This window comes from Polypterus senegalus, chromosome 8 (assembly GCF_016835505.1).
Source record: "Polypterus senegalus isolate Bchr_013 chromosome 8, ASM1683550v1, whole genome shotgun sequence".
In the NCBI taxonomy this organism is placed as follows: domain Eukaryota; kingdom Metazoa; phylum Chordata; class Cladistia; order Polypteriformes; family Polypteridae; genus Polypterus; species Polypterus senegalus.
This window is the reverse complement of record NC_053161.1, coordinates 139,357,544-139,384,252: the sequence shown is the minus strand read 5'-3', so window position 1 is coordinate 139,384,252 and position 26,709 is coordinate 139,357,544. Positions and strand designations below refer to the sequence as shown.

At 37.0% G+C, this 26,709-nt stretch overlaps 1 protein-coding gene across 2 annotated transcripts in view; it reads right to left on the bottom strand.

Moving 5' to 3' along the window:
- scube1 (signal peptide, CUB domain, EGF-like 1) overlaps positions 1-26,709 on the bottom strand; it is a 542,580-nt gene that overhangs the window by 483,169 nt on the left and 32,702 nt on the right. For both annotated transcript variants that reach the window (XM_039761828.1, XM_039761830.1), the window contains exon 3: positions 1,421-1,546. In XM_039761828.1, coding sequence (XP_039617762.1) covers positions 1,421-1,546 — 126 coding nt within the window. The remainder of the gene's footprint in view (positions 1-1,420; positions 1,547-26,709) is intronic.

The following is a 26,709-nucleotide window of genomic DNA, read 5'->3' as shown; positions in this document are numbered from 1 at the left end:
GAGTAGTGTGCAGGGTGCTTTGTGCACATTATTGTTAATTAATAAAAAAGTCTTGGACTTTTATCCAGTGTCTGGATTCGTACCTGAGGGTTGGAGAGGTGGAGAAGAGCCTCACTGTCACAAGGCATACACACAAGGCTTTCTCTTTATATCTGCCCCAGCTTAGGATATGTGTTAGCATGTGCAATTCTAAACCACAAATTCAGTCTCACATACAGTATTGGATATCTTGCTCTCATTGACATGCTCAGAAGAACAAACTCTGAGTCATGCAGTTGAATCATAAACCTTGACAGTATTCAAAAATAGTTGGATGAGATATTAGCAGTTTGCAATTAGCTAAACAAATGAACTGATTAGACTGAGCCGTCACATCCCCTTTGTCGAACCCCTTATGTTGTAATATTGACATTACCTGTGGTGTGTAAAATGAACTGTATGGCCAAGAAAGTTCACTTACTGATAAGGAATAAATGCAAATGGGAAGTGCTGGTTTCAGCACAGCAAAATAAGTACACATGAAAAATATTATTTTTACAGAATCAATCCTCAACTTTCCCCATGATTCTATTAGAATGTACTGCTGCGTCCATTGTTCACTGGTATTTGACAGTGCATTTCTATCACTGAATTTGTACTGGTGGGCCTAGTTACTACCGGATTGACTTTTCTTCCATACTAAAATATTGGAGGATGGCTTCTGCATTCCCAGAATTTCTCTGATATCTTATAACAAGTTTAATCATCATCAGTGACCATTTGAAACAAAAGTGACACTTCAAGTCATAGGCTTCAGGACCACAGGAACAGAATGTTACGTTTGGGAGTAGCTATTGGAGATCTGAGTTATTCTCCCTCGGGTGTTATTTGTTCATTTTATCTGTTTTTATGATTTGGCTGGAGATCTGATTATAGATAATGGAAATATACAACAAGATATAAAATCTGAATAGTTAAATGTAACACAACATAAAACACAGAGGGCAGTACCGTAAATACCAATTAGAATAGAACAGTATTGTGTCATATATTAAAGTAAAAAAACCCTCCAAATTACATTACTAAAGTCATACCCACAAAGTTGCTGGTCATAAGACCACAGTGTCATCCAAGCACCTAGTGCTCCAGCTCATCATTCTCTAAAATCTGTCTTCTAACATCCTAAATAAACATCACTGAATTAACATTTCACAATTTTTTTGAAAAGTACATGAATATATCCTGAAATCAAACAACATCCACGGGATATCCCTATAAGGTTTATTTGATATTTAAGGAAAAGATCCAGCATTAAGATACACTAGTATTAAGTTAGGGCAAGAAAAGATGTCTATAATGAAACATAATGGATGTATATTTAAAAACAACTCTCCCAGGCAGTAGCAAAAAAAACAAAGAAAGAAATAACAGAATTACATACCCAGACAGTTATGTCCATCATGTGCAAGCATGAAGCCGTCATAGCAAGTGCACCTGTAGTTGCCAGGAATGTTGATACACTCATGAACACAGCCGCCAGTGTAGTCATTATCACATTCGTCAATGTCTGAAAGACAGTTAACAAGACAGTTTTCATGAGAGGCTTAGACTGAGGGGAGGAAAAGGGCAGTCTCTGGTGCATGGAGCCTAACACCATAGTGAAGGTATTTCATAGCTCTAGCAGGGCACAGTTTCCAGCTGAACAGTACAAACAAGCTACAGCAAACAGCCCTCATGGGAGCAGAGCTGGAATAACACCTCAATGCAAAATGAGAAGCAGAGCTGGGTGAGAGGTCATGTGGTGGGGGGTGGGTTTACAAGGAACTACACAAGGAGTCTCAGCCACTACTGCAGTATCATGTATATACAATCCTGTGAAGAATAATACTCTTGGATAAACGCAACCTTTAAACTTTGACCTTAGGCTAAGTATTTGATGCATACATACAAGGAATATAAATGTATATTACACTACAAAAGAGTTTAAATGTTTATATTTTTTCAGTTGGTCTCATATCAAATGTAACTTGAATATCATCCCATCCATTTTGTAAATGTACTTTTTGATGGAGGCAATAAAAGTTAGCATTGGGAACAATTAAGTTCAGTTACATTTTTGTATAGTGCTGTTTGCTAAGTGCAGGCTTAGAGCATTGTATCAAGTTTGCAGATAAAGCAGACACAGATAAAATTATTTCCTACTTGAATTCCTAGTCTCCCAACATTTCTGTCAGCTTTTCCATATGTAGCTTTGAAGTAGTGAAGCAGTAGAACAGGATGGGAGCAAAATAGATGAGGGTTAGTAACTAATCATAGTTATTGTAATATTTACTTACAAAGTACTCCCATGTAGTATACAATATGCTAAAAGTCTTCTGAATGGAATTAAAAGATGAGACCAAATCAGCATCTCTTAAGCACACAGACAGATCATTCCACTGTTTAATTAATCCTTGGAATATTCAGTAGACTGACATGTCAAGATCTTAATGCCAGTGTTGTATAGTTTTGTGAGCTGGAGATCCAAATATGGTGAAAAGGGTTTGTGAGGCTTCCAAATGATCATAAAGCAAGCTAGGACCTTACACTAATCTATTCAGAAGTCGCTCACCACAAAATCAGCCAGTCCCCAACTACTACTTGCTGGCTTCGGCCCAAAAAGGGGAGTAGGCTTTGAAAGTAAAAAATATAAAGGAATTTCCAAAAATATTTCTCCAAAGTGCTACAGGGGTGAAGAACTGTGACACTCTGGCTTACAGAGTCCCACAAATAATCTTTTGTCAATGAAGAATGTATTAACAAAAACAGAAAGAAATGCTCAAAAGAGGAAAAAAAAAAGAAATGCCTACAGGGTAATCTAAAGGTAAACAAGTCCAATAACATAAATCTAAGAAACGAGCAAGAAAATCTAGAAACCAGCAAATTAAAAAATATATATATTACTTATAGACTTCCAAAACACCCAGTGCTCCACTGCTGAGTCTCCCTTTTCTGACTGAATACAAAACTAGAAAGGGGACCCAGCAATAGTGACATCAAATTGACCCTGCCTCCTATGGGTTCACCCACAAAGCACAGAAAAATGGCAGTATATTTAAAGTCATAAAACACAAATAACAAATAATAAGCAACTTTTTAAAAAATACCACGAACCATGAAATAAATAATTAAAAATGAACAAAAATAACCATAAAATTGAAAACACATTTAATCTAGGAAAGGAACCCCAAATATAATATAACAATAATGACAAAGTACTTATGCATACTGTATGCACTGTATTTTGCTACAAATATGCATTACTGCAATATTAAGCCAGAAAAAAAATAGGCCACACAAATACGTGCAATGCTTTACTGAGTCAGTAGTACCTAAGATGTAGGTTTCCCCTGCTTTAAGAAGAACAACTTTATAAAAAGTTGCACATGTGAAAAATCATATGTGCACTTCTGTGGCTAACAATTGATCATCTATGCGGTCATTTCAAGTATACCTTGCTTCAGTCTGTGCAACAGGGTAGAGTTAGATGTTTGATAGTAAGGCTAAATATTGCTGACATGCAATCTCAAGTCTCACTACTTCCACAGCAGATAATTCTGCATTTTTAAAATGTCTTAGTGTCACCCTGCTAAATGGGATGGGGCCTGATCTGCAGGCCACAGTAAGGTGAGGTGGGCTTGTGTGTTCATGTGCTGTGGTGGACTCACCTTGTCATGTGTGTTGCTAATTTCTTCCCATATTATCCTTTTATCACAAGTCTATAACAGATCATGAAATAGCTGGAAAAGCCCAAGAAAAGCCAAACGGTCACTGCTTTTAATGTGAAACTAGAAGTAATAAAGTCTAGGTAAAGCACTTTGATAAACTTTATTAAGATTAGATTAAATGTATTTTATTAATCTCGAAAGGGAAATTAAAATGCATACTGCAGCAAAACAAAAAACTTACAAAAAATAAAATACACAGACACAAAGTATAAGACAATAGGATAAAATATATAATACAATAAATATTATGTACTCTTTTCCTTGGTCTTATGGATGGAGTGAAGGATGGGTTGTTGGGAGGAAGCATTGAATTTCCTAATGGCAGAACAGGCCCCCAGAGGCCTTATTTCTTGCCCTACATGCAGTTTCAGCTACTTTCCTCGGTATTCATACGTGTGTGAACATTTCTTCATCGCCACTTCATCTCTCATGTGTGTTCCTGTTAAGTCTGCTTCTCAGATCCTATCTGCTTTTATACTTGCCATCTTTGAAGATGGCTTTCTACATATCTCCAATATTGTTTCTCCTTCTTGTATGTTTCACACTAACACTTCCTCTATTGTCGCATCACCAAAGCCAAATTGACCAGCCATATTGCTCGACGCTAAAATATTTACTTTAGTATTTTATTATGCAGTATATATATATATATATATATATATATATATATATATATATATATATATATATATATCAGTGGCAGGATGTGCATTTCACACCTAGGCCTTCAGGGGTGTCCTACCTGAATTAATCATACATGTCCTCTTAAAACATCATTATGATGCCACGGCTATAGAAACCATCAAAATTGTACAAAAATGCAATATAACAGGGCAATGCATCACAGATAGGTATCTCAGGAAGCGAGAATGAATGCCATTACTAAAACAAGAAACCCAATTAACATAATTCAACAAGTCTCATTTCACTGCAGCCACAGATGCACCACATACATCACCTCCAGCAGATGCATCAATATCAACCTATTAAAATGGCAAAAATATAAAAAGTATAAATAAAATGCATTGTATTCACCAAAAATACTGATTGTTTGGTACACAAAATCCATCCTCTTTTCTTTAATCAAGAACAGTTCAATCACTCTTTTCTACAGGTTAACTGTGTGTTTCACTTTTAACAATAAGTCCCAATCGCCATGGGAGCTAGTGCTGAAAGTCGAGTCTTACCAGTCAAATTTCTGGCACAAGTTTTAAATTGCTTTCGGGCTAAGAATGTCTGCTCAAAATAAGCACTGGGCAAGGGGATAGTCACTGCCAAACATGCCAGTGTGTACAGTTGCCCCATGCTCTTACCCAGATTTTTCTGTTAAAGGAAATCTTCACTTCCACAGTCTTTTTGTAATTTTAAATTTGGTTGACTTGATATCTTTGCTAGTAAAACTTATAGCTAGACAGCTTTACAACATATTTTTTTTTACTTGAGACTGTCATGATCCTGCATTTCCATAGGTTTCAACTGGCTTTTAACTCTGAATGATAAAAACTGTACCCTGCCACTGTTCATTGGGTACTTCCAACTTAATAAAACAAGTCTAATATCGATCTGCCTGCCTCTTGTCTGCTCTTTTACTTCATTCACTGTTCTCACCTTGTCGTGGTCTGACTAACTAAACCTTATTCATCATGATTCTTGTTAGTACAGCAAGCCATAAAAGCAGAGAAGAAAAGGACCTTATATACTTACAAGCCAAAATAAACTGTTAGAGTTTTAGTTTGAAGTTGGAAACTATAAAATATGCTGGCTTAAAATTTTATGAGTACTTTTGGAAAGGCAGTGGGCAGTGCAGTACAAAATTTAAGGAAATAGGTATATTTAAAAGTAGCTGAAATAAGCCATACGTGAAAGTAAATTGTGTGACTCCATACCCCGACACAATTGCACAGACAGAAGTCCCAATATAATAAAAGGGTTTATTGGCATCCAAATGCCTTACAATTGGTTTCTCAATTCTTTCACTCCTCCAGGCAAGCTTCGTCCTCTTGCACCCAACTCTGACACGCCTGGCTGAGATCGGGCAGCTCCTTTTACACAAGATCCAGGAGTACTTCAGGTGCTAGGGCCTGAAGTCCTAGAAAGTATGTACTATGAATTCCAGCAGTTCTCCCTGGCAGGCCGCACAAAACCCAATAGGGCTACCTCCAAAGGAGTACAGATCCCAGTATGCCCTGTGGGTGTCTGTGTGGGATTCCCAACCCAAGATTATTGCCATCTGGTGTATTGGTGCAGAAAATGTTCAGCAGTACTCAGCTCCCAAGTTCCTTCCATTGCACTGGTCTCCTGGCCAGGTAAGGATACTAGTTCAATCATGGTTGGGATGGCAGTCCACATGTGCCGTCCTTTACAATTGTTAGAGGTACAGAGCATTAGAACATTTTGGTTGTTTAAAAAACTTGAGTTATTACGATAATATCTAAAGATATATATATCGATATGACTAATAAAAATATCATGTTTTTGAAGGGTTCAACAAAATATTAAGTATTTCTGTTATTTTTCATATAATATAAAGCACATATAACAAAAGTATCCTAGGATCCTGTTCACGAGTAAGGATGGAAGTGACCATGAGGTTAACCAACAAATTAGTGCAGTGGTAACAGTTTGTGTCCATTGTAGCGGAGCAAAACACCTTGACAAAGCTTTTCATTTACAGGCTAGTCTATATACTGCAACCATTCTCACCTATGCTCATAAACTCTTGGCATCAGCTGAATGAATAATATCTCACATACAAGGAACCAAAACATTCTCGATCAGTTCACTGTTTACGGCAGGACGAGGAGCTCAGCAATATAGTACAACGTCAGAGTAAAACTTCTGCTTTCAGATCAAGAAGAGCCAATCAACTTGGTTAAGACAAATATATTTGTTTGTCTGTTTGGCATTTCCCATGGTAGTGGGTTATGTCCTTAAACTGGCCCAGGGATATCTGGGAATTCCCCAGGAAAATCTGGTGCTGAGGATAGGGTGAACATATTGCTACCATGACCTCACCAGGAACACCACATAGAAAGTATGTCAGTAGGATACACTGTTCCAATGACGTAAAGACACAGAATCAAAAATATGTGAGGAAGAAATTATGTACATTTGGCACAGAACATGACACAGTGAAAGAGGTGTGATGAGTGAGTTCAACAAACAAAACATTGGACTTATTTTGTAATTTATTAATTTGTTTTGGAATGGAAACAATACATGTTGACTGCAAGATGGAAATAGTTGAACCTAAGCAGGGTACACTGGCAGCAGACTAAAGGTTTTACATGATGCATGCTTCTCGATGTTATGATTGGAGTTTGTTCTTCTTCATTTGATTAATCTTTCTATCCATTTGTGGATTTTTTCCACCACAATATTACATGAAGCTACAGCCTTTCTGCTAAAAATAACCAATAACTCAGTCCCGGGTGGGTACACTAACACACACCAATTCGTAAACTGGACCAATTCAGACAGAGACCAATCTACATTACATGAAAGTTCAGTTGAAATTCTCAGTGCACAGCTATCTCTTATAATGTGATCATCATGATGTCATATACAAAACAGCACATGCATTATTTGCTTGGGGAGGCAAACACAACACATAATGGCACCAATGAAAATCAAAAGTAATAAGCTAAAAATAACACAAAAACTGAGCATTTTTTTAATACTGAAAAAGCACCTCTTCTAATGCAATGACACAGAAATTGCTCATTAGGCTTAAACAATAGTCTCAAATGAACCTGCTATAGTAACCTGAGAACATTTACATCTTTGGCCTGATCCCAAGTGTAGTGTTCATGTCAATAATGGTAAACACGGGCTGCAAATTGCAGACAATAACCAAGATGAATTTTGTGCTGTACTTTAACATTGTTTGTAATAAAAGTAGGAGTGATAGCAGAAGAAGAATAAGTATTTGAGCACATGAACTTCAACTAGAAAACACAAAATGAAACATCAGGGGTGCACAAATCAACATCCCAGATATCCGGGACTACTAGTTTTTAATTCTGGACAACCAAACTGCAGACTTACAAAGCCCAGTGGACTACAGGATGTTTCAGATCTTTGGTCAAGTCAAGTCAAGTTGTAGAGCATGCACTGGTACAATGCATTGCTGCACCCACTACATGATGAAACAACTCAGGATCCTGGTTGGCAACCCCCCAGGCAGACACGCAGTCCACTCCCACCCTCCGGAAATGACCCTCTATCTGCCGCAGCCAAGTGTTACTTTGGTGAAACCCTTGGCCTGGTCCCCAAAAATGAGGATCTTATGAGCTGGATCACCCTCGGGGAAACGCGCCACATGGCCGTATTGCCGTAACTGACGCTCCCTCACAATGCAGGTAATGTGCCTCATTCAAGACGCCATGAGCAACCACTCATTCGACACAAAGTCAAACCAACAGTACCCGAGGATTTTCCAGAGGGACACAGTACCAAAGGAGTCCAAGAAGCATCAGGATCTTTGGTCCAAGCAATATTTTGCTCATCATAAACAATTTGATAAAAACAAAAGACCCAGTTCTTCAAGTTCAATCTTAATTTGGCTGCCGCATTACGAAGACAGCGTTTTATAGCTCGTCGGACTGACGTAATCACTGTTTAACATGCAGACTCCCACTAGTAAGCAATATAACGGAATATAGCAAATGTGACAAAAGTTAACTGCGCCTCTCATCATTTACCGCAATATAAATAAGGTAATAATTAATGCATACTTTGGACTTAAAAAGAAATAAAAGGTGAGGAGAAGGAGGGCCATTCCACTGCTGCTTAAAATCCAGTTACAAGTGAAAGAACTCATAATTACAATGCTGCATTATGACAGAAAAAATGGAGAATAACTTTTGAAACGTTTTAAACTGGAAAACCTTTTAGAGCAGATTAAATACAGAGTAGCATTGACTGAATGAGGGAGGGGAAGCATCATGACCAAGTAAGAAAATATACTCTGCTGTATGCAGAGAGCATGCAGGCAAAACTCATTTTAGGGTTTAAAAGATGAGGAAGCACAGTGATATTAGATAGTTCACTATATTAAACAATTCACTATACTAGAAAGCCTGCAAGATCTAACAAATGCTGATGAACAATAATGCTGAGTGATTATATGAAATGAACAACTTGGAAACAAAGATGTACACTGAGACAGCGGGTAACTCTCTTCAATTGACATATACATATAAAGCTGGGCTACCAAGAAGCATTCCATGGCCACCATGTTTGCAAACTGGTAGCCCTACAGACTACCATATGCATTTACAATTTGCACACCCCGAACATGGATCTTATAATTAACTGGTAATCAGAACTAAAAGGTAACTGTTCACTATACTTAATGATTTTAAAGGACCAATATACCTATAAACCGATTTGTGGTAAGGAACCCTAAACCAGAAGTCCTTTGCTAAGAGGCACTTTCTGTTTATATCTATAACTAGGAACTTTCGTTTGCATGCAAGTCAGCAGATATTTTTTGCAGAAGGTGCAGATCTTTGTTTTGTTCTCTTAAACTTGGCCCCACATTCTATAATGTAATAGCATAATCAGAAGCACTAGGTACTGTAGATGCTATGCGGTTCATAACTACAGACACATTGAAAATGTAAGACTTCCGTAGCCCTTGATGTTATATTTAAATTAGGGATCTATCACTGGTTTAGGTTTACATTTTTTTATGTTGATTTTGGCACATTTTAAATTTTATTGTTATCTTATTATTGATATTTATCATTTTTTCTAATCTATTTAATGTTAATTTAGTTTCTATGTGTGCAGTTATGTTCTATTATGCTCCTTGGGTTTTGTGGGTGGTTCTCCAAAAAGGTAGGGCAACCCTCTAAGGAATTACCGCCAGCAAATAAATTGCAGTCTGTTAAAGTTTATATGCTCTGGCCAAGGTGGTTTTGTCTTTCCTGTCAGTATTATGCTCTTTTTGCTCTCGGGTTTACTCGTTTTGCAAACTTTTTCTATTATTGTAAATAAAGTTTTCTACTTATAAAGATTCAATTTTGCCATGCTCATTACAAACCAGGGGTTGACGGCTATTCTCTCCTTTGTGTGGCACTTTGAGTATTTTTTGGGACAATCCTCATATTCTTCAATATTTTGAGGGCAAAGTGACATTTAGCCAGGTGTAGGCCAAAGCCATTTCTTAAAAGGTGTTTCCTTGGGGTACTAGAAGGCTATCTTTTACTGGGTAGGCTTGGTTGGATGCTGTCCTGTTTAACATTCTATATCAAAGGCCTTGCCTTTGCTGTGTTCTGGGAATCTCAACACTTATTAATATTTTTTAAATATCTGTTAACATTTTTTCTAATTCTTGGATTACTCCTTTTACTCTTTAGTCACTGTATGATAACCAGGTGTTGAATTAAGTTTTATTCCTAACTTTAGGCAAAGAAAAAATATAAAATAAATCAAGGCTTCATGATCAGACATCATGTACCATGCAGTTATGAATGTTTTACCCATTTCTTGAATGGAGAGTAATTTCTCTAACAATATAAAAAGGCTTCTTTTGAAAATCTATAGTACCAATAAGAAAGAAAGAGGGATGCTTTCATGGTCTATGTAGTTTTGGCAACAGCTGAAGAAGACCTGTTGAGCAATTACAGTGATCCCTCGCTATATCGCGCTTCGACTTTCGCGGCTTCACTCCATCGCGGATTTTAAATGTAAGCATATCTAAATATATATCACGGATTTTTCGCTGGTTCGTGGATTTCTGCGGACAATGTGTCTTTTAATTTATGGTACATGCTTCCTCAGTTTGTTTGCCCAGTTGATTTCATACAAGGGACGCTATTGGCAGATGGCTGAGAAGCTACCCAATCAGAGCACGTATTACGTATTAAATAAAACTCCTCAATGATATACGATATGCTTCCCACGCGCTGCTTCGCACACTTAAAAGCTCTAACAGCCCATATTGATTTTTCATTGTTTGCTTTTCTCTGTCTCTCTCACTGTCTCTGAGAAATACAGGCAGATACTTATCCATCATGCAATACCATCAGGGAGGCGTATGATTGGCCCCATTATCTGCTCCTGACGGAGGGGGTGTGAGCAGAGGGGCTGTTTGCACAGAGGCTGTTTGCTTAGAAGATACGGACGGCGCCTGTAAAAAAAATGCTGAAAGGCTACCTTCACATTAATCCCTTCATTGCGCCGCTTTATCGCGGTGCTTGCATACTTAAAAGCGCAACAGCCCTATTGATTTTTGATTGTTTACTTTACTCTCACTATCTGACATTCTCCGCTCCTGACGGGTACCTTGAAGAGGAAGATCTGTTTGCATTCTTTTAATTGTGAGAAAGAACTGTCATCTCTGTCTTGTCATGGAGCACAGTTTAAACTTTTGACTAAAGGGTGTTATTTCATGTCTAGAGGGTTCTAATAATGTTACAAAATGTATTTAGAAGGTCGTAAACAGGTTTTCAATGCTCTAACTGCAAAAATATTAGATTTATAAATAAAGAATCCTACTTCTTGGAAATTCATTTATCTGTCTGGAGCGGATCAACCGCTATAAACAAGGGTTTACTGTATAACTGTGCGGAGAATATTTATAAACAGTGCGGGAGAGTTTCTAAGAGCTTAAAATATATAAAAATAACCATACAAACATATGGTTTCTACTTTGCGGATTTTCACCTATCGTGGGGGGTTCTGGAACGCAACCCCCGCGATCGAGGAGGGATTACTGTATTTAAGGATTTCACCTGGTTAATGGGCTCTGGCCCTCTGTCAATTTCACTTTAATCAAACTGGTGGGAAAAGGTCCAAGATTCAACAATCTTATTTCCTGGACAAAAAGAAAATAATAATATATTAAAATGACTGAAAAAGGCCCACTTTGCTTGTCAGCCATTAAGTCATTTTGCTGTCATTTATAATGTACTCAGTGAATATCCAAAAGGGTAATTTGCAAACTCCAACCAATGTCTTCATTCCTCCAGAGCCAGATTTATCACTAATAATTGTTGATAATCAACCTGTTGCGTAGCAAATGGATTGTGCAGATTGTGCAAAGCACAAGGGCCTACAAGCTTGGGGGGGGGGCCACTCAGGGCTGTATAGGTGTTTTTTTTTTAAATTAAATAGCTTAAATCACATTGCGTAATTAACTCACAGTTTCAGTGACATACTGGCACGATCACCAGGCAAGTCCAATCCACTTCATGATGATTTTTATTCAGCAGGCCTACAGTTTACACAGATTTAAAATTTAGGAGCCTAATCAGAGGCACAACACATCCTAGTCCACCTTACAGAGAAGTGCACATTCCCAAATTTGGTAACCTTTGGCGTGCCATAGCGGACATGAAAGGAAGATGTTTTGAAATTTGGCGATTTTTATACTCCTGCCATACGACGCCATGTTGGCCAGTAGCAGCAGATCCATCAAACATTATAAGAGTGGTGCTGCTAAATGTAAAGGCATGCGTGCAACAGGAATTGAAAAATGGTAAACGTACCTAGATTTCTACCTTAATCAAAATTGAGCAAGGGCCAGCGGTAGTAAATGAGAATGCTGATGCTGGTGAATTGTTGTGACGGTCACAAGCAGGTTATGCGAACAATGCAGTGAGTGAAATGGTTGCAATTATCGAGTCTTGAAGTAGCGGTACAATGACTTTAGATCATGTGCTGTCTGCTAAAACTGTTAAAAATGGAGAAACCACTAAAGACAAGCAAGCAATATATATGACCAAGCAATTTCCTACCAACAAGGCAAATTTCTTGGAACCATTGACACCTCACTTTATGATGTCCATTTTCTCCCAACTTGTGTAAAACAGGTTAATTGTGTAGTAGTATCCTGTCAGCAGGTGTTGTCATTTTAATTTGTTACATATTGAAATGGGCTCATTTTATAGCACAGAACAGTTTCTACTTTCTAGCTTACGTTACATTCTAATCATCTTCCTTCACAAAGTTTTCTTGGAAAAATAAGCGGGTCCACATCTTACATATATTTATGTGCTACTACTACTACTACTACTACTACCCACACCTCCCACATTCCATTCCCACAATATATTTTATTTTTGCTAACTTACAACTGCTGTAATATAGTAAAATAATATATATATAATAAATATATATATAATAATAATATATAATAAAGTTTAAAAAGTTATTACAAATTCCATTTAGACCCAGTTTGTTTGTCACCAGCATGTGATCTGATAGTGTTGTGGTCGTGGACGCCACTGCCCAGCCGGTCCTTAGGATCAAGTTGCAAATAAATTACTAATATTTATGGCAGACAGGAGGGGCCAAGGGCGCTGCACAGGGGCCTTCAGCAAGCTAGCTATGCTACTGTAATCGACACAGTAGTTTTGTTCATTAGCATTTTGTTTCTTGTTAAAGAATGAACATGGTTGCAGTGTCCCTGCATCTAGACACTAACATTCCCTTCATATAGACACTAGACATGTCTACTTATAGTTTAAATTGCAAAAAGAGCAACCTGGCAGTTGCGACCAGACCTCAAGTGAACATATCCTCCATTTAACTGGTCCAAACTATTTCTAATGAATTTTCTGCTCATTATCAAATTATACCCTAACCAACTCCAAATTGCTTGTAGTTTAGCCATGTCTATACTTAATCATTAATGATAAATTTAATAACCCAAAAGTAAAACATGACTGATGAAATTCACATTGTTTTAGATAAACAAATAAATGGTTTAACCTCAAATAGGAATGAGCCTCATGGTCATGGTAAATATTTCTCTTCATATCAGGCAAAAAAAGGTTAATATCATCATAACAAATACTTTTAAAATATGTTGAAAGATATCATTAACAAATGATTGGAAACCTACCAGAGCATTGGCAAGCTAATATCACATGATGACATATTAAGTGTTGTGATCCACATCTAACAAAAATAAAACAAATATCCTCAATACTTTCAGAAATGTCTGGAACCTACACACCAAAATGGTGGGATTGAACTGTAAACTAATTGTCCACAAACAACAAACTATATAAACTAAACAAAGCTAAAATAATAAAAGAATAAACAAAATTCAAAAAGCATAAAAAAAATCCATAAATTCATAATGAATCTCAAAAGTACAAAACATAGAACACAAAAGAAGATCTAGTATTAAACGTAAAAATTATTACAGCAAATATTTTCCAAAATCCAAAATACTTCATCTAACAAACAAAAGCAAGTGGTTAAAAAAATTAGTCAAATCCCAAATTACAAATCAACAGAAGTAGAAACTAATGCATCAGCAGTTTGCCTGAGGCCTACTGGGTCTAGAAATAAACAACATACAAACTAACAAAAATACAAAGGCAATGAATATAATTGCAATTAAAACAAAAAAAATTAAAAAGCAACAAAGACCAAACAATCCATCAAATATAGTAAATTAACAAGACTATTAACATGAACAGATGTTAGAAAATAATTAACAGATAATAACAAAATGAACAAAATAAGTAACAAAAGAAAGGGACCAGGAATAGAACCCTGGGGAAGACCTTGACATTAAATTAGTTTTCCATTCATCGTTGTCATTCTTATGCATTAGACTATAAGCACTTTGCAAATCTAATTTCTTAAAAGTTGTTGCCAGGGTTTTTGCTGATTTTTTATTACACATATAACCTTTTAGGTAGGGTTGCACAATTGTATATTCATCATGATTACAATTATAACTGCTGCAATGTACTAATCTCAAAATGTCCAAATTACTGCATCCAATTTAGTACTCCTACACTGTCAGTGATTAAGATTTTCAAGCTACAAACTGCCCTAAACAGGAAATAAATATTGTAATCAATTGCAGATACAGTCACTAAACATAAGAGTATTTGTGAATCTGAGACACTCATATCATATGACTATAAAGGCAACAGTGCTGAACACATTTTTAAGAATCCGCTCTCTAACATGTTTCAAAAAGTATGAATTTCTTTCATTTTTGTTTGCAATGTCATCCAGAAAAATTGAGAGGTGTAAGTAATGTTGACTCTAGAGATGTCACAAGAACCAATACTTCGGCAACAAGTTAATGCCGAAGTTCCAGAAACGTAACAATAAACTTTTTTACAGTATCAGTAGTAGCAAGTAAAAGCCTGTACTGCACACACATGTCACTGCCAGTAGACAAATAACTCAGGGAGCCACAAAAATACACAAGAATAATATGAGTAAAAACCTAATATGAAAATGGCTGACAGTGTTGATAATATAACACCACATCAATGCATGTCTATAAGAAAAGCAAGAGAGGTCATGTCTGGAAGTGCTTTGTGTTGAAGTGAGAAGATTTTCAGAGCATGTTGGTGGAAATGATGCTTCTTCATTTTATTATCTATTATAAAAAAAATCCTGAGGAATAAGATCCTGTTAAGATCACAAAAGACAAATAAAAGAACCACGAGACGAAAGAGAATGGGCAAAAAAAAAATCAGTAGTGTAAAGGGAAGCAGCACACACAGATACAGATGTCTCAGTGCATATAAAACATATAAAGGACAATACGTTATAAATGAAACATCGACAAATAAAAGATTGCATTAGCGCAAAAAAAAGGAAATTAATCATCAGGACCAGGTGTAATTGAAAAAATAGCAGGACAAAGCGAGGTCAGAAATAAAAGGAAAAGAGCAGAAAACAAAGTCTCTTCACATTCGCATCATTCAATGCACAAAACGTAGATTTACACAATAATAGAACATACGCTATGAGAATCTGTGGACCCGCAACAGTTAAAGCAACGACAAGTTTAATTTCAAAGAAAACACAATTCGGTCAAGTGTATATTTATGATCATGGAGAAGCGATCACAACGTGAGCAGCAGAGACACAAAGTAGCAAAATGGACAGCGGCTGTACATGCTTTAAAAAGATCAAAGGGCGAAGTGACAGCAGTGCTAGCTGAACCCCTTCACAACGCGAGCAGCATTATACATCCTGCAAGAAACAATTTAACCGTGGCCGGAAATAAAGGACAAGTATTGTTTTTACAGTGTCACACAAGATCAGGCAGTGAGCCATCATTTAAAACAAGTCCACAGACATCTAACCTAGCAGTTGTTAGACTGCTTTTGGCAGACAAGCATCATGTGTTTCCAGCTCTTAAAACAACGACATGCGACAAACAGAACAGGCAGCTTGTAAGCACTAAGCACATATCCTTAGTGTGCGTTCAGCCGACCCATACCCTTCACAACAAGAGCAGCATTATACATCTGGCAAGAAAGAGATGTAACCACGCATGGGGATGGAAATAAAGGACAAGTATTGTTTTTACAAAAGTTTTTAAAGTAAAAGTGAAAATAATGCATATGTAACAATTCCCAAGAAAATAATCTCTTTAAATTGTATATTGCCTGCCAAAGGTAAAGTAATCCCTAATGGAGGATCGCAGCAATCGTGGGAAAGAGGGGTCCTTTCATCGGATTAGCACTATTTCAGATGTGGAATGGCCAAATGGGATTGGCAGCTTGATGAATAAAGTCTCCAGGACTTAAAACAAATCCAGATCATATTATGTGATATCATCTAATGTGAAACTCTACTCCGTACTTCTATAATTTTTATTTTTATACTGTATTGAGGATTTCTTCTGTTCTGTGTATTGTATTGTATTGACACCCACTGCACGCCCAACCTACCTGGAAAGTGTTCTCTCTTCGAACTGCCTTTCCCAAGGTTTCTTTGATTTTTTGCCTACAAGGGGTTTATTTTGGGAGTTTTTTTCTGGTCTTCTTAGAGGGTCAAGGCTGGGGGGCTGTCAAGAGGCAGGGCTTGTTAAAGCCCATTGCAGCACTTCTTGTGTGTTTCTGGGCTATACAAAAAATAAATTGTATTGTATTGTATATCCGGTAAACCAAACATGGGACTGGGTGAGCGAAGCGGGCTGGGGGTGGAGCCCCCTAGTTATTATTAAAAAAAATCCAAAACAAACAAAGGGTTTTGCTGTTGCAACTTTTATCCCATTGCAGAGCTGCTTCAGAAGTAGATTCATGTGTGCTTTAAGCGAGCTGTGATATGACTGATCACATGTGAGTTTTAATCAGTCAGTTAGTAATGTCACAAAGTTGTAAGAGAAGACAAAATGATGACATGATGAATCATTTTTAATACCATGTTCTATACAGTCCCTAAACATGAACAGACCATTTCTGATTTCATTGAGCACATTTACAGATATCTATTTAAGCAAAATTCAGCAAGGGGTTTGAGTGCACTGTTGACCGCTTCCAGGTCACTGATATCCTGCCATGTCAGGTTCAGTAGTGGACGTTGAATGCTGTCATTAGCATACACTCGTTTAATCACTAGGGCTTGTTTGAAATTTTCTCTAACATATTCTGTGATGATCCCCAGTGCGTCACAAAGTCTTGAGAAATTATTAGGTAATATTCAATAACAGTATGTAAATATCACTCTAATGAACAAATGGTTTAGCTATATAGCACCAGCTAGAATGTATAGCAACATGTAGCTTATGAGGCTATCATAAACGACTGATGAGGCCCAGTGATTGTGTAGAATTTTTTTTTTACATTTTAATATATAAGAGTATTACAAATTACAGCGATTCAATTTCAGATTTTTGTGTACCATACTCTGATGTGCTTGCCGAGTAGTTCTAAACCAATCAGGTGTGCCTCTTTGCCTAAAATTATGTATTTGATAAATCATTTAAAAGTGCCTTGAATACTTATTATGGATTGCAAGGTTTACTCGTAGTTATGTCATGTATTACTGATATTAGCAAAGTCATTCAGCAGCCTTTAAAAATGACTTTCATTGTGTTAAATGAGTACTCTGTACAATAACAGCGTTGCTACCAGTTTTTCTGTAAAATTATGTGTATGTCATTGTAAACAAATGGAAATACATTTGCTATCCAAAATTATTTGGTCATTTTATCTCTGTGCTAATAAACTACAGGGTCACTGTTTAAACATAATTTTGCCTTGCAGGTGTCATTTTTCTAATTTGGTTTAATATATTATGGCCTACTGCAGATAAGATAAGTTCAACCTGTTTTGTGCATCTCTGTGTGCTAATAATTTAACAAACATTGCAGAAAATATTTTCTGTTTCCTTTAACAACAGATTTACAAATGTGTAGCTGCTTAACTCCAGTCTGTTTCTACGAGCTGTTATCAGAGCTCCATCACAAAGGTTTGTTCTACCTCTTTGAAAGAAACTGTGTAAGACCTATCAGTTGAGAGAATGTTCCAGAAGGCAAAGTTCTTCTTGGGCTTTGCCATCTTTGGGGAAATGCACCTTTAATTGCACAACAGGCACAGAATTCTCTGTCTATTTGGATATTTCTCCTTCACTTGATGAATTTGTAACTCCAAAGACTTTCACCAATAGTGGATAACCAAACACTTTAATAGCATTTGTAAAAACCATAGCTTATATTGGACATGACTATGTGGTTTCACACTCGGCTACAGTATAATTGATTGATCTAAGAACAAAAACTGACCAAAACCCAAAGTTTCACATTACAATAAAAAGACATTCCCTTTCCATTCTTTCAAACTCTTTTTCTGCATTCAGAGACACAAAGACTGCTGAAAACTCAAACACTGAAGGAGTATATAATACATCAAACATCCATCCATCCATTAACCAACCCGCTATATCTTAAGGGTCACGGGGGTCTGCTGGAGCCAATCGTAGCCAACACAGGGCACAAGGCAGAAAACAAACCATTGACAGGGCGCCAGCCCACCGCAGGCATCAAACATTCATGGGAAATTTTGATAGTAGATGTGAACTGTATCTTTAATATAACTAGCTTAAGCTTGTGATATTAATGAAGGAAGAACTTTCTCTATTCAATTCACTAAAAGTTTACCAAAAACCTCATGATTATTTAATATTGAAATATGTCCATAAGACCAAAGGGTATTTTCTTTCTTTGGAAAGACAATAAACAACGCTTAGCATGCAGTACAGGGTAGGTTATTATACTGAAGCTTCCACAAGCATGTAGCTGTTATGTTTTAACTTGGGCTTTTAATCCTGGCCTAAAATTAATTTAACGTATTGTGATTTTTTATTGTTCTTTATATATTTTTATTTTATATATTATGTTTTTTTGGCCTTTTGAATGTTATGTTTTGAATATCATTTTGTGTATATTATGTACTTTTTTGTGTTAGTGTGTTTAGTCATGTGCCCCTTCCCCTTTATGCAGAGTTTCAGGGGCCACCATTGCATTCAGTAGGAGGACCTCCCTCAGCCTATTTATTTCAAGCAGAGGATCGGCCCTCTAGATCAGTATTGAGTATTAACATGGAAGAAACTTCATAGTGAGTACTTTTGTAATTTTTTTTGTTTTTTCTAATTATTTTCTCTGTTCTTGTGGGTTTTAAAAAATAAATGGTGATATAATAATGTTTTTTTAATGGTGAAGGGGTCCTTTATTGCAGAATGTGTGAGTCCTCATATGAGAAAAATAAGTAAACATGGAGGATTGTCATTATATACTGTAATACAGGCTTCTACAAAGCATTCTGGTGCTATTTCATCTGTTAATAATGGTAAAATGTAAAATTACAGGGTCTGGTGAATCCCCAGTGGCAGTTTGGCTACTGTAATTGATCTCAGAAATCACATAGCGAGTTTAATGTGAGTGTGGACAACAGTGTATCTGAATCACCATCTAAACTGAGTGATTAATTCAAAAGAGTTTATGGCTTCAGAAATGTTCTTGACTTAAGTGTGAAAAACTTAAAAATTGACGTATTGTGACTTCTTTGTTGCCAGTCATGAAACTGAAGGAAGAACCTAGCTTTTCAAGGCAGAAAGTCTCACTTTAACAAACACACACACACTCATGCACGCAGACATGCAGACACACAGAGGGTATGAACAGGAAGTGTGCCCCAAAGGAGACACCTTTAGCTCGAATCATGTCTAGTGCCTGTAAGAAACTGATGAGAAGGACTTTATTAAAGAACTGAAAATAAAATGTAATGCAGCCTATGCGATCACGAGCTAGGAATTGTCATTCACAAAATATATATTGTAAACCTGGAATGGATGTATAGAAGGCGTATGAAAAAGACATATCATGTGCTGAATTTATTGAATGCTTAGTGGTTGAACTTAAAGCACAAACACTGTGTGGGACTGCAAAGGAAAACTACATCTTAGTCATTATAGACTGTAGAACTGGTGTACCTGGAAGAGATAATGTATACTGCAGTCATATTTCTTCTGGTGTAGCTGTGAGCGCTACTGTAAGGTTAGACGAGCTTAAACATGGCCTTGTTAAGGTAATACTAAACACAAAATAATTTAATTTTAACAATCTAAATCAGCATCACTCCTGGTTAGATAAAATCTGTACATAGGGTCACACAGAGCCAGCATTAATACAAGCGCATCACATGAAGAAGGTGTACTTTTAAGGGGAGCGATAGGAGAACATGTACTTTCTTTTAACTATTGTGCTGTAAAGTTTGTGCAGGTTAAGTGTATATTACTTAGAATGCTCATCAAAGGAGAGCTTGCCAACCTGTCTTATTGTTTTTTATGTGAGGTCATCTTCACAAAAGAGCCTTACTGTACAGATTTAAGAAATGTTTTGTATTTACTTGAGTACTAGGGTGTTGTTGGCCATTACGGATGTAGTGAGTCAAGCAAAACAACACCTTTTATTGGTTAACTAAAAAGATTACAATATGCAAGCTTTTGAGGCAAACTCAGGCCTCTTCTTTGCCTGAAGAAAGGGCCTGAGTGGCCTCAAACGCTTCCATGTTTACTTGAGGTAATGCTTATGCTACTCATATCATTTGCACAATGTGAATGAGGCTTTCCTGCACCAAACAGTAATGTCAAAGTAAAGTCAAAGCTTCACAATTCACCTAATGCCTCAGCATTGGAGGATTTGATTAGGACCACCTCAGAAGGCCCTTTGACTTAAATGGACATCTTCAATGAAACCACAAAGATTGAATGTCTTTTGTCAGTAACATACTTCAACATGAAAACAAGATATTTTTTTTCCAAATTAATGTTATTATGTGCCCACTGAGAATAATCCAAAAGGTCGTAATAAGGGATCAGTCATGGCAGCACACCACAAAGATACAAAACAGTTCACAGCAGTTTGCTGATGATACCACAACATATGAGCTCATTAACCAAGCACAAGATGTACGTTTAATGTTTAACGTTTCTTTATTTAGTCATGTTTACATAAGAAAACATGAAATTTGCCTTCTCAGTTACATCTAATAACAGACAGAATGAAATAAAATAAAACAGACAAATAGAAACAAGAAAGGTTAAGGTAAGGCAGTTAGATAATACATATTTGCACCAAAAAAAAAAGGTTACAGGATATATATTAAAACCTTAATCATTATCGCCGATATTTCTTATTGAAAAGTTGTATGGCACTAAGAAGAAAGGAGTTTCTGGAGCGATTTGTGTGGGTTTTCAAAGCGACTGTCCTTCCTGATTTACTGAACTTTAGTTCTACATGTAATGGATGACTGTCATCAGTTGAGATGATTTCCAGGTTCTTTAACATTGCCCTCTGACACACACTAGTCAAATCATCTACATCTTCGTAATCTGCTGGAGCTTTTTTGAGTTTTGGTTTGTCAGACTATTAAACCAGACAATGAAACTAATCAAAGTGATCACAGAGTGGATCAGACTACGATAGAAAGACAACATGAGGTCCTTGCCTACTTTAAATAGTTTGAGTTTATGGAGGAGAAATAAGAGCTGGTTGCATTTAGATAATAATTTTTTTGTATTTGTATTCCAGTTAAGATTGTTGTCTAGGTAGGTGTTTGACTTGTAACACACTCACAAAAAGAAAATCAACTTGGATCCCAATGCTTTGATAGTTTCTTCAGGTGGAAATCTTTAATTCATATTATATCATGCATTGTCCACTTTGCCTGCCAGTTCCAGAAGAAGACAGATAGTTGTCCTTGACATTACAAATGATGGCAGCTCTGTAGAAAATCAGGTACAATAGACATCCACACAAAGTTGTCATCAACTGAAGAATGCAAGGAGAAATCTTCAGTAAAAAGATCCAATGGATCAGAGGAAAAAAAGGCATCTTAAAAGGCACTCTTCTTGAAACGTTTAATTCTTTCATCTAAGATGGTGGTCTAATTATAGGCAACATCAGTGATACAGACATTGAATAAGATGAGATAAAACCAATCATTATTCCTGATCATTATCAAATTGCAGAGCTTCCTTTTTTGGTTTTCTAATGTGCAGTCACATCATCAGGGATGCCACTTCAAAGAAGGCACTATCTGCACTGCCAGATTTTTGAAATAAAAGAGTTAAAAAGTGATCATGGAGTGTTGTGCTTCCAGCTCCTTGCTAAAGTAGAAAGACAGATTTAAAGGCATCTGCAGTTCTTAAAGACAATTCGGTGTTTTATTTCTGCCCTCCCAGAGGTTGAAGCATAGTGAACCGTGACACTGCATTTATCTGAAAGAATTTTAGCTTATTATTTGTCCTAATTTTTCCCATTTGCCTTATTCTTAAATATTTCAAATATTTATTAATTCTTTGCCCCCTGCTCGCTTTTCTCAACCCCGCCTAGGGTGCACAAAACGCCAGCCTCTTCGCATTGTGAAGGGGAGGGGCTGAACGCACACTAAGGAGACGTGGTCGGATCAGCTGCTGGCTTGCTGCTGCTGCTGCCGCCGAGCTGCGTGTTCGGCTTGTCGTGCTGCACATCGGTCATTTAAAAGCCTGTACAGCAGCTGTGCTTTTGTCTCACTGCCTTGTCTCACTGGACATTAAAGCGTCTCTCGCAGGATGTCACAGTGTCTTCCAAGAAGATCATGTCTCAACCCAAGATTTTTTTATTATAATAGAGCGATATCTTACAAATGTCTTTAGGCAGATGTCTTTAACTAATGTGACTTACATAATCACAATACTAATAATCACTAATGTGACTTTAAAATTTGAGACATATTACTGTTGCTTGCAGGAAGGTTATGTGAAACAACTCAGGGTTTCATGGAGAACAGAAGTTGAGGATTGAACAGGCAAGAGTTTAAACTTTAATACCCTGTTCATTTTGCTGCACTGCCTGCTTGAAATCATGTGTATGATTAGTAACTACTGTACTTTGTCATCTCTTTTAAACCTCAGTGTGTTGGGGGAAAACAGGTCTAGCCTATTCCAGCAATACTGGAACCAATGTAGGACATTCTTTTAGTCTACTGCAGGGCAGTCTCATGCACATCCACACCAGGCCAAATTAAAGCCACCATTTCACTGGTCCACCCCACTTACACATTTGTTTAGTTGTGGAAGGAAAAGTAAAGTTTCATCCTGAAGAAAACTCCATGAATTCCTAGGGTGAACATACAAACCCCCCACAAACAGTTAATTAGGCAAGGATTCCAAATGAATCTCCTGAAGATGTGAGGCAGCACACTATAGAAAAGAAAGTACTGTAGAGAATATCAAGACTTATTACATGAAAAATGTAAGAGTTTCAGTGGACAATAAAACCAGTCATCACCAGTCATACAGTATTTGTAGGCTTGAAAGGCTGCCAGTAGGCAACTAGTGGCACTATAAAAGAAAGTTTTATTGTTTGAATGGTCACTAAATCCCACAGAGCATGTAAAGATCTAATCTGCATTAAAATATTATTTAGCCCCCAATACTAATATATCAATACCTCTCACCCTTTAATTAAGACTTTGTAAAACTTAATTTTATTTGCATGACTCAAAGCAAATTATTCATATCAGTGTAACTCTAGCTAAGAGCATTTCTGGAAACAGTGAATGTTGCTCTGAAGACCTTTAAGACCTTCATCAAGCAAATCCTTGAAAAACCCGGTTTGCAAACAATGCAGTCTTTAAGAATGTGACATAAATTATACGATTGGAAAGCCTGCCAACTTAATTATCATAACAATCAGCAAAATTGTTCACTAAAAACCATATGAAGTAATTGCAGCTGAGCAAATCACATTTGATGAGTATGTCATGAATTTTATATCACATTCTTTGAAAACTGTTAAATAAACTCTCAAGCAACCAGGGAGTAAAGATAAGCAGCCTAAGGAATAAAGTGCTAATCAAGCAATTTTCTAAAGGAAACTGGCATATTGGTCTATTGATATAAACTTCTGACCTCTTCAGCAAATGTCTTTTAACATCTCTCATATAATCACAATAAATATACAGGGAGAGCTATGAATAGGTAATTGATAACACAAATTTTCTGCTTTCTTTACAGATTGTCAGGACTTCACAGTCAGAGCAAGACATGTAAATAGTCACAACTTCACTCTCATTCCAAAATTTGACCTGGAAAGTGCTGTAGTAACATATTAAACAAATTAAGGGGTATTTATAAATTCTTTGGTACTTTTTTCTTTGCATTCTGATATCTATCTTGAAAAAGGCAGCAACCCTTCGACAAAAACACATATATTTACTTTGATGTGTCTATCCATAGTGACTTACATCTCTCAAGCTCACAGTTGTAATATCCAAGCTCTGATATCGCTTTTTTCAATAAGAATTATTGAGTGAGTTAATAGTGGAAATTGAATGCCTATGTCACTAGAGAGTCATTCTGTCAAGAAAACAGAAAAGATTCGATACTTCCAAGAGGTACTTGTTAAGTGTCGATCCACTCAATCCTTATTGGATCTTTAATTTGTTATTTCTATTCCATGAAAATTAATCCTTACCTTGGTACTGTTTTACTTTTGTTTGTTCATTTTCTTCACAGCAGCTTTGTGAAGTCTTCGTCTCTATTTTATCAAATTGCACTATTACAATATTTGTGTACTATCTACAGGTATATGTATGTTTTGAGGCCAATTTCTACCAAAGTTCAAATGGTCTATTTTAAACAGGGAAGATAAATTTCTTTCCAGGTAAGTTTGATTTTTCAAAAGGAAATAATAAACCATTGAAGAGAAAGAATTGCAGTTTTTCTCCATCATAGTACATCTTAATTTAAATTTATATTAATGCTCTTAAGTCAAACAGTTTTATAAATTAAAAAAAAACCCATGCCTATTCTAATAGTTTAACTCTTTTAGGGTGGATGTCATCTTTTATGGACACAAGGGGTTGAGGGCAGATGTCAACTAAAGTCAGTACTCAGGGGCAGACGGCAAAAAAAAAAAAGCTGTAAACATTGATAAAACTCACCGTTATGTTATAGGTAGACCCTCTTTGATAAGAAAGATTATTAGACTCATTGACTTGACATCAAATTCCTGCGTGTGTGTGAGTAGGGTAGAGTAAACAACATCTGGAATGGCATCGGAATTGGACAAGAGAGCGAAGCAAATTCACAAAGCAAAATACTTTTTATGTATTATCTATCTATCTATCTATTGTGAAAAAAGGTGGTTTATTGGTGTTGACTGGACACAGACTGACACCAGAGGCACAGGTAAAATAAACAAAAGAATTTATTTTCTTCAGCCATGGGACACGCCTTCCCTGTGCCCCACTGGCCCTACATAGTCCCAAGCACAGCACACAAAGTAAATCACCCCAAACCACGCTCTTCTTCCTCCACTACTCCTCCCAGGCAGAGGCAGCTTCAGCTTCGTCTTCGTCCTCCTGACTCTGGTACCTAGAGTAGTGGCTGCAGGCTCCTTTTATAGCACCCCTGGAAGTGCTCCAGGTGCTCATTGACCTACTTCAGCCTGCACTTCTGGGTGTTGCTGCAGTCCAGCCCACATTGGCTCTTTAAGCCATGCAGCTCTCCTTGGCAGTTGCCATGGAGCCCAACAGGGATGAGCTCCAGTGTGCTACCATTGTGGCCCCGATGCAACCCAGGGGGGCTGCCAACAAGTGCGCCAAGGAACGTAGGGTGTGGCCCATGGGTGTTCACCCAGATCCAGTGTCAAAGGGGCATCCCAGCTGGCTGCCTGCCACACTATGTATTTATTTATGTGTATTATTGCTGAATCAGTCTCTGACTTATCAAACTCTGATTTTGATGCAAGTGATTTGGAGATCAAAGCAAAAATCAGGTACCTGCATTAGCTGATCAGTCCCCAGCTGATTATGTAGCTGATGCCCCACGCCAACGTTCACCTGGGAGGACTACACAGACTTTAATCAATCTCCGATTTTGATGCAAATGATGTGGAAATACAACAATGAAAGACAGGTACCTGCATCAGCTGATCGGTTTCCAGTCGTACAGCTGAACACACTCATGTAAGCTGATGCGCCACTGGCAACATTCGCCCTGGGAGGACTACACAGACATAGATCTGTGAGAGGCAAACTGGCACGTGGACTTCACCAAATGACACGGCATGCCAGTGGACACTATGGATTATCAGCTAGTCAACTACTTCAAGCTGTTTTCTTCCAGAAAGTGCCTTTCATCTTATGAGTGATGAGTGAAACAGGTATGTAATAAGGCTGTAATAAGTATATGAATTTACATACTGTTGGGGCTCATGAAACATAAAACAGTGGCATTTGTCATAAATAAGTATTTTATGTTGATTTATGTGTAAATCCATTACTTTGTGTGCTTTTCAGAAAACTGAGTATATTCAATCCTGGGACAAATGTGAAAACAAAAGCCTTAAAACTGATAGCCATTTTCAAGCTCATAACATTGATTGGATATGCATTTTCAGATTGCATGCATATTATAAAACACTATATCCATGTACTTTTTGGAAAAAAAGTGTGAGATTTAGTTTTTAAAAAGTCCAGCTAAGCTTTTTACCTCTTTGCTTATCTTCCTCCACAGCATCTTTTCATCCCTGTGGGCATGGTTGTTCTGTAGCTCATTTGTGAACACTGCAGATGCCTTTGTTTAAAGAGTGATTTGAGGACTTAGGTTAAGAATTGTCAAAGGATTTAGACAAAGGAACTGGCATTTTAATTCCATTTAAATGAATAATCACCACTAGTACAAAAGACTTGTC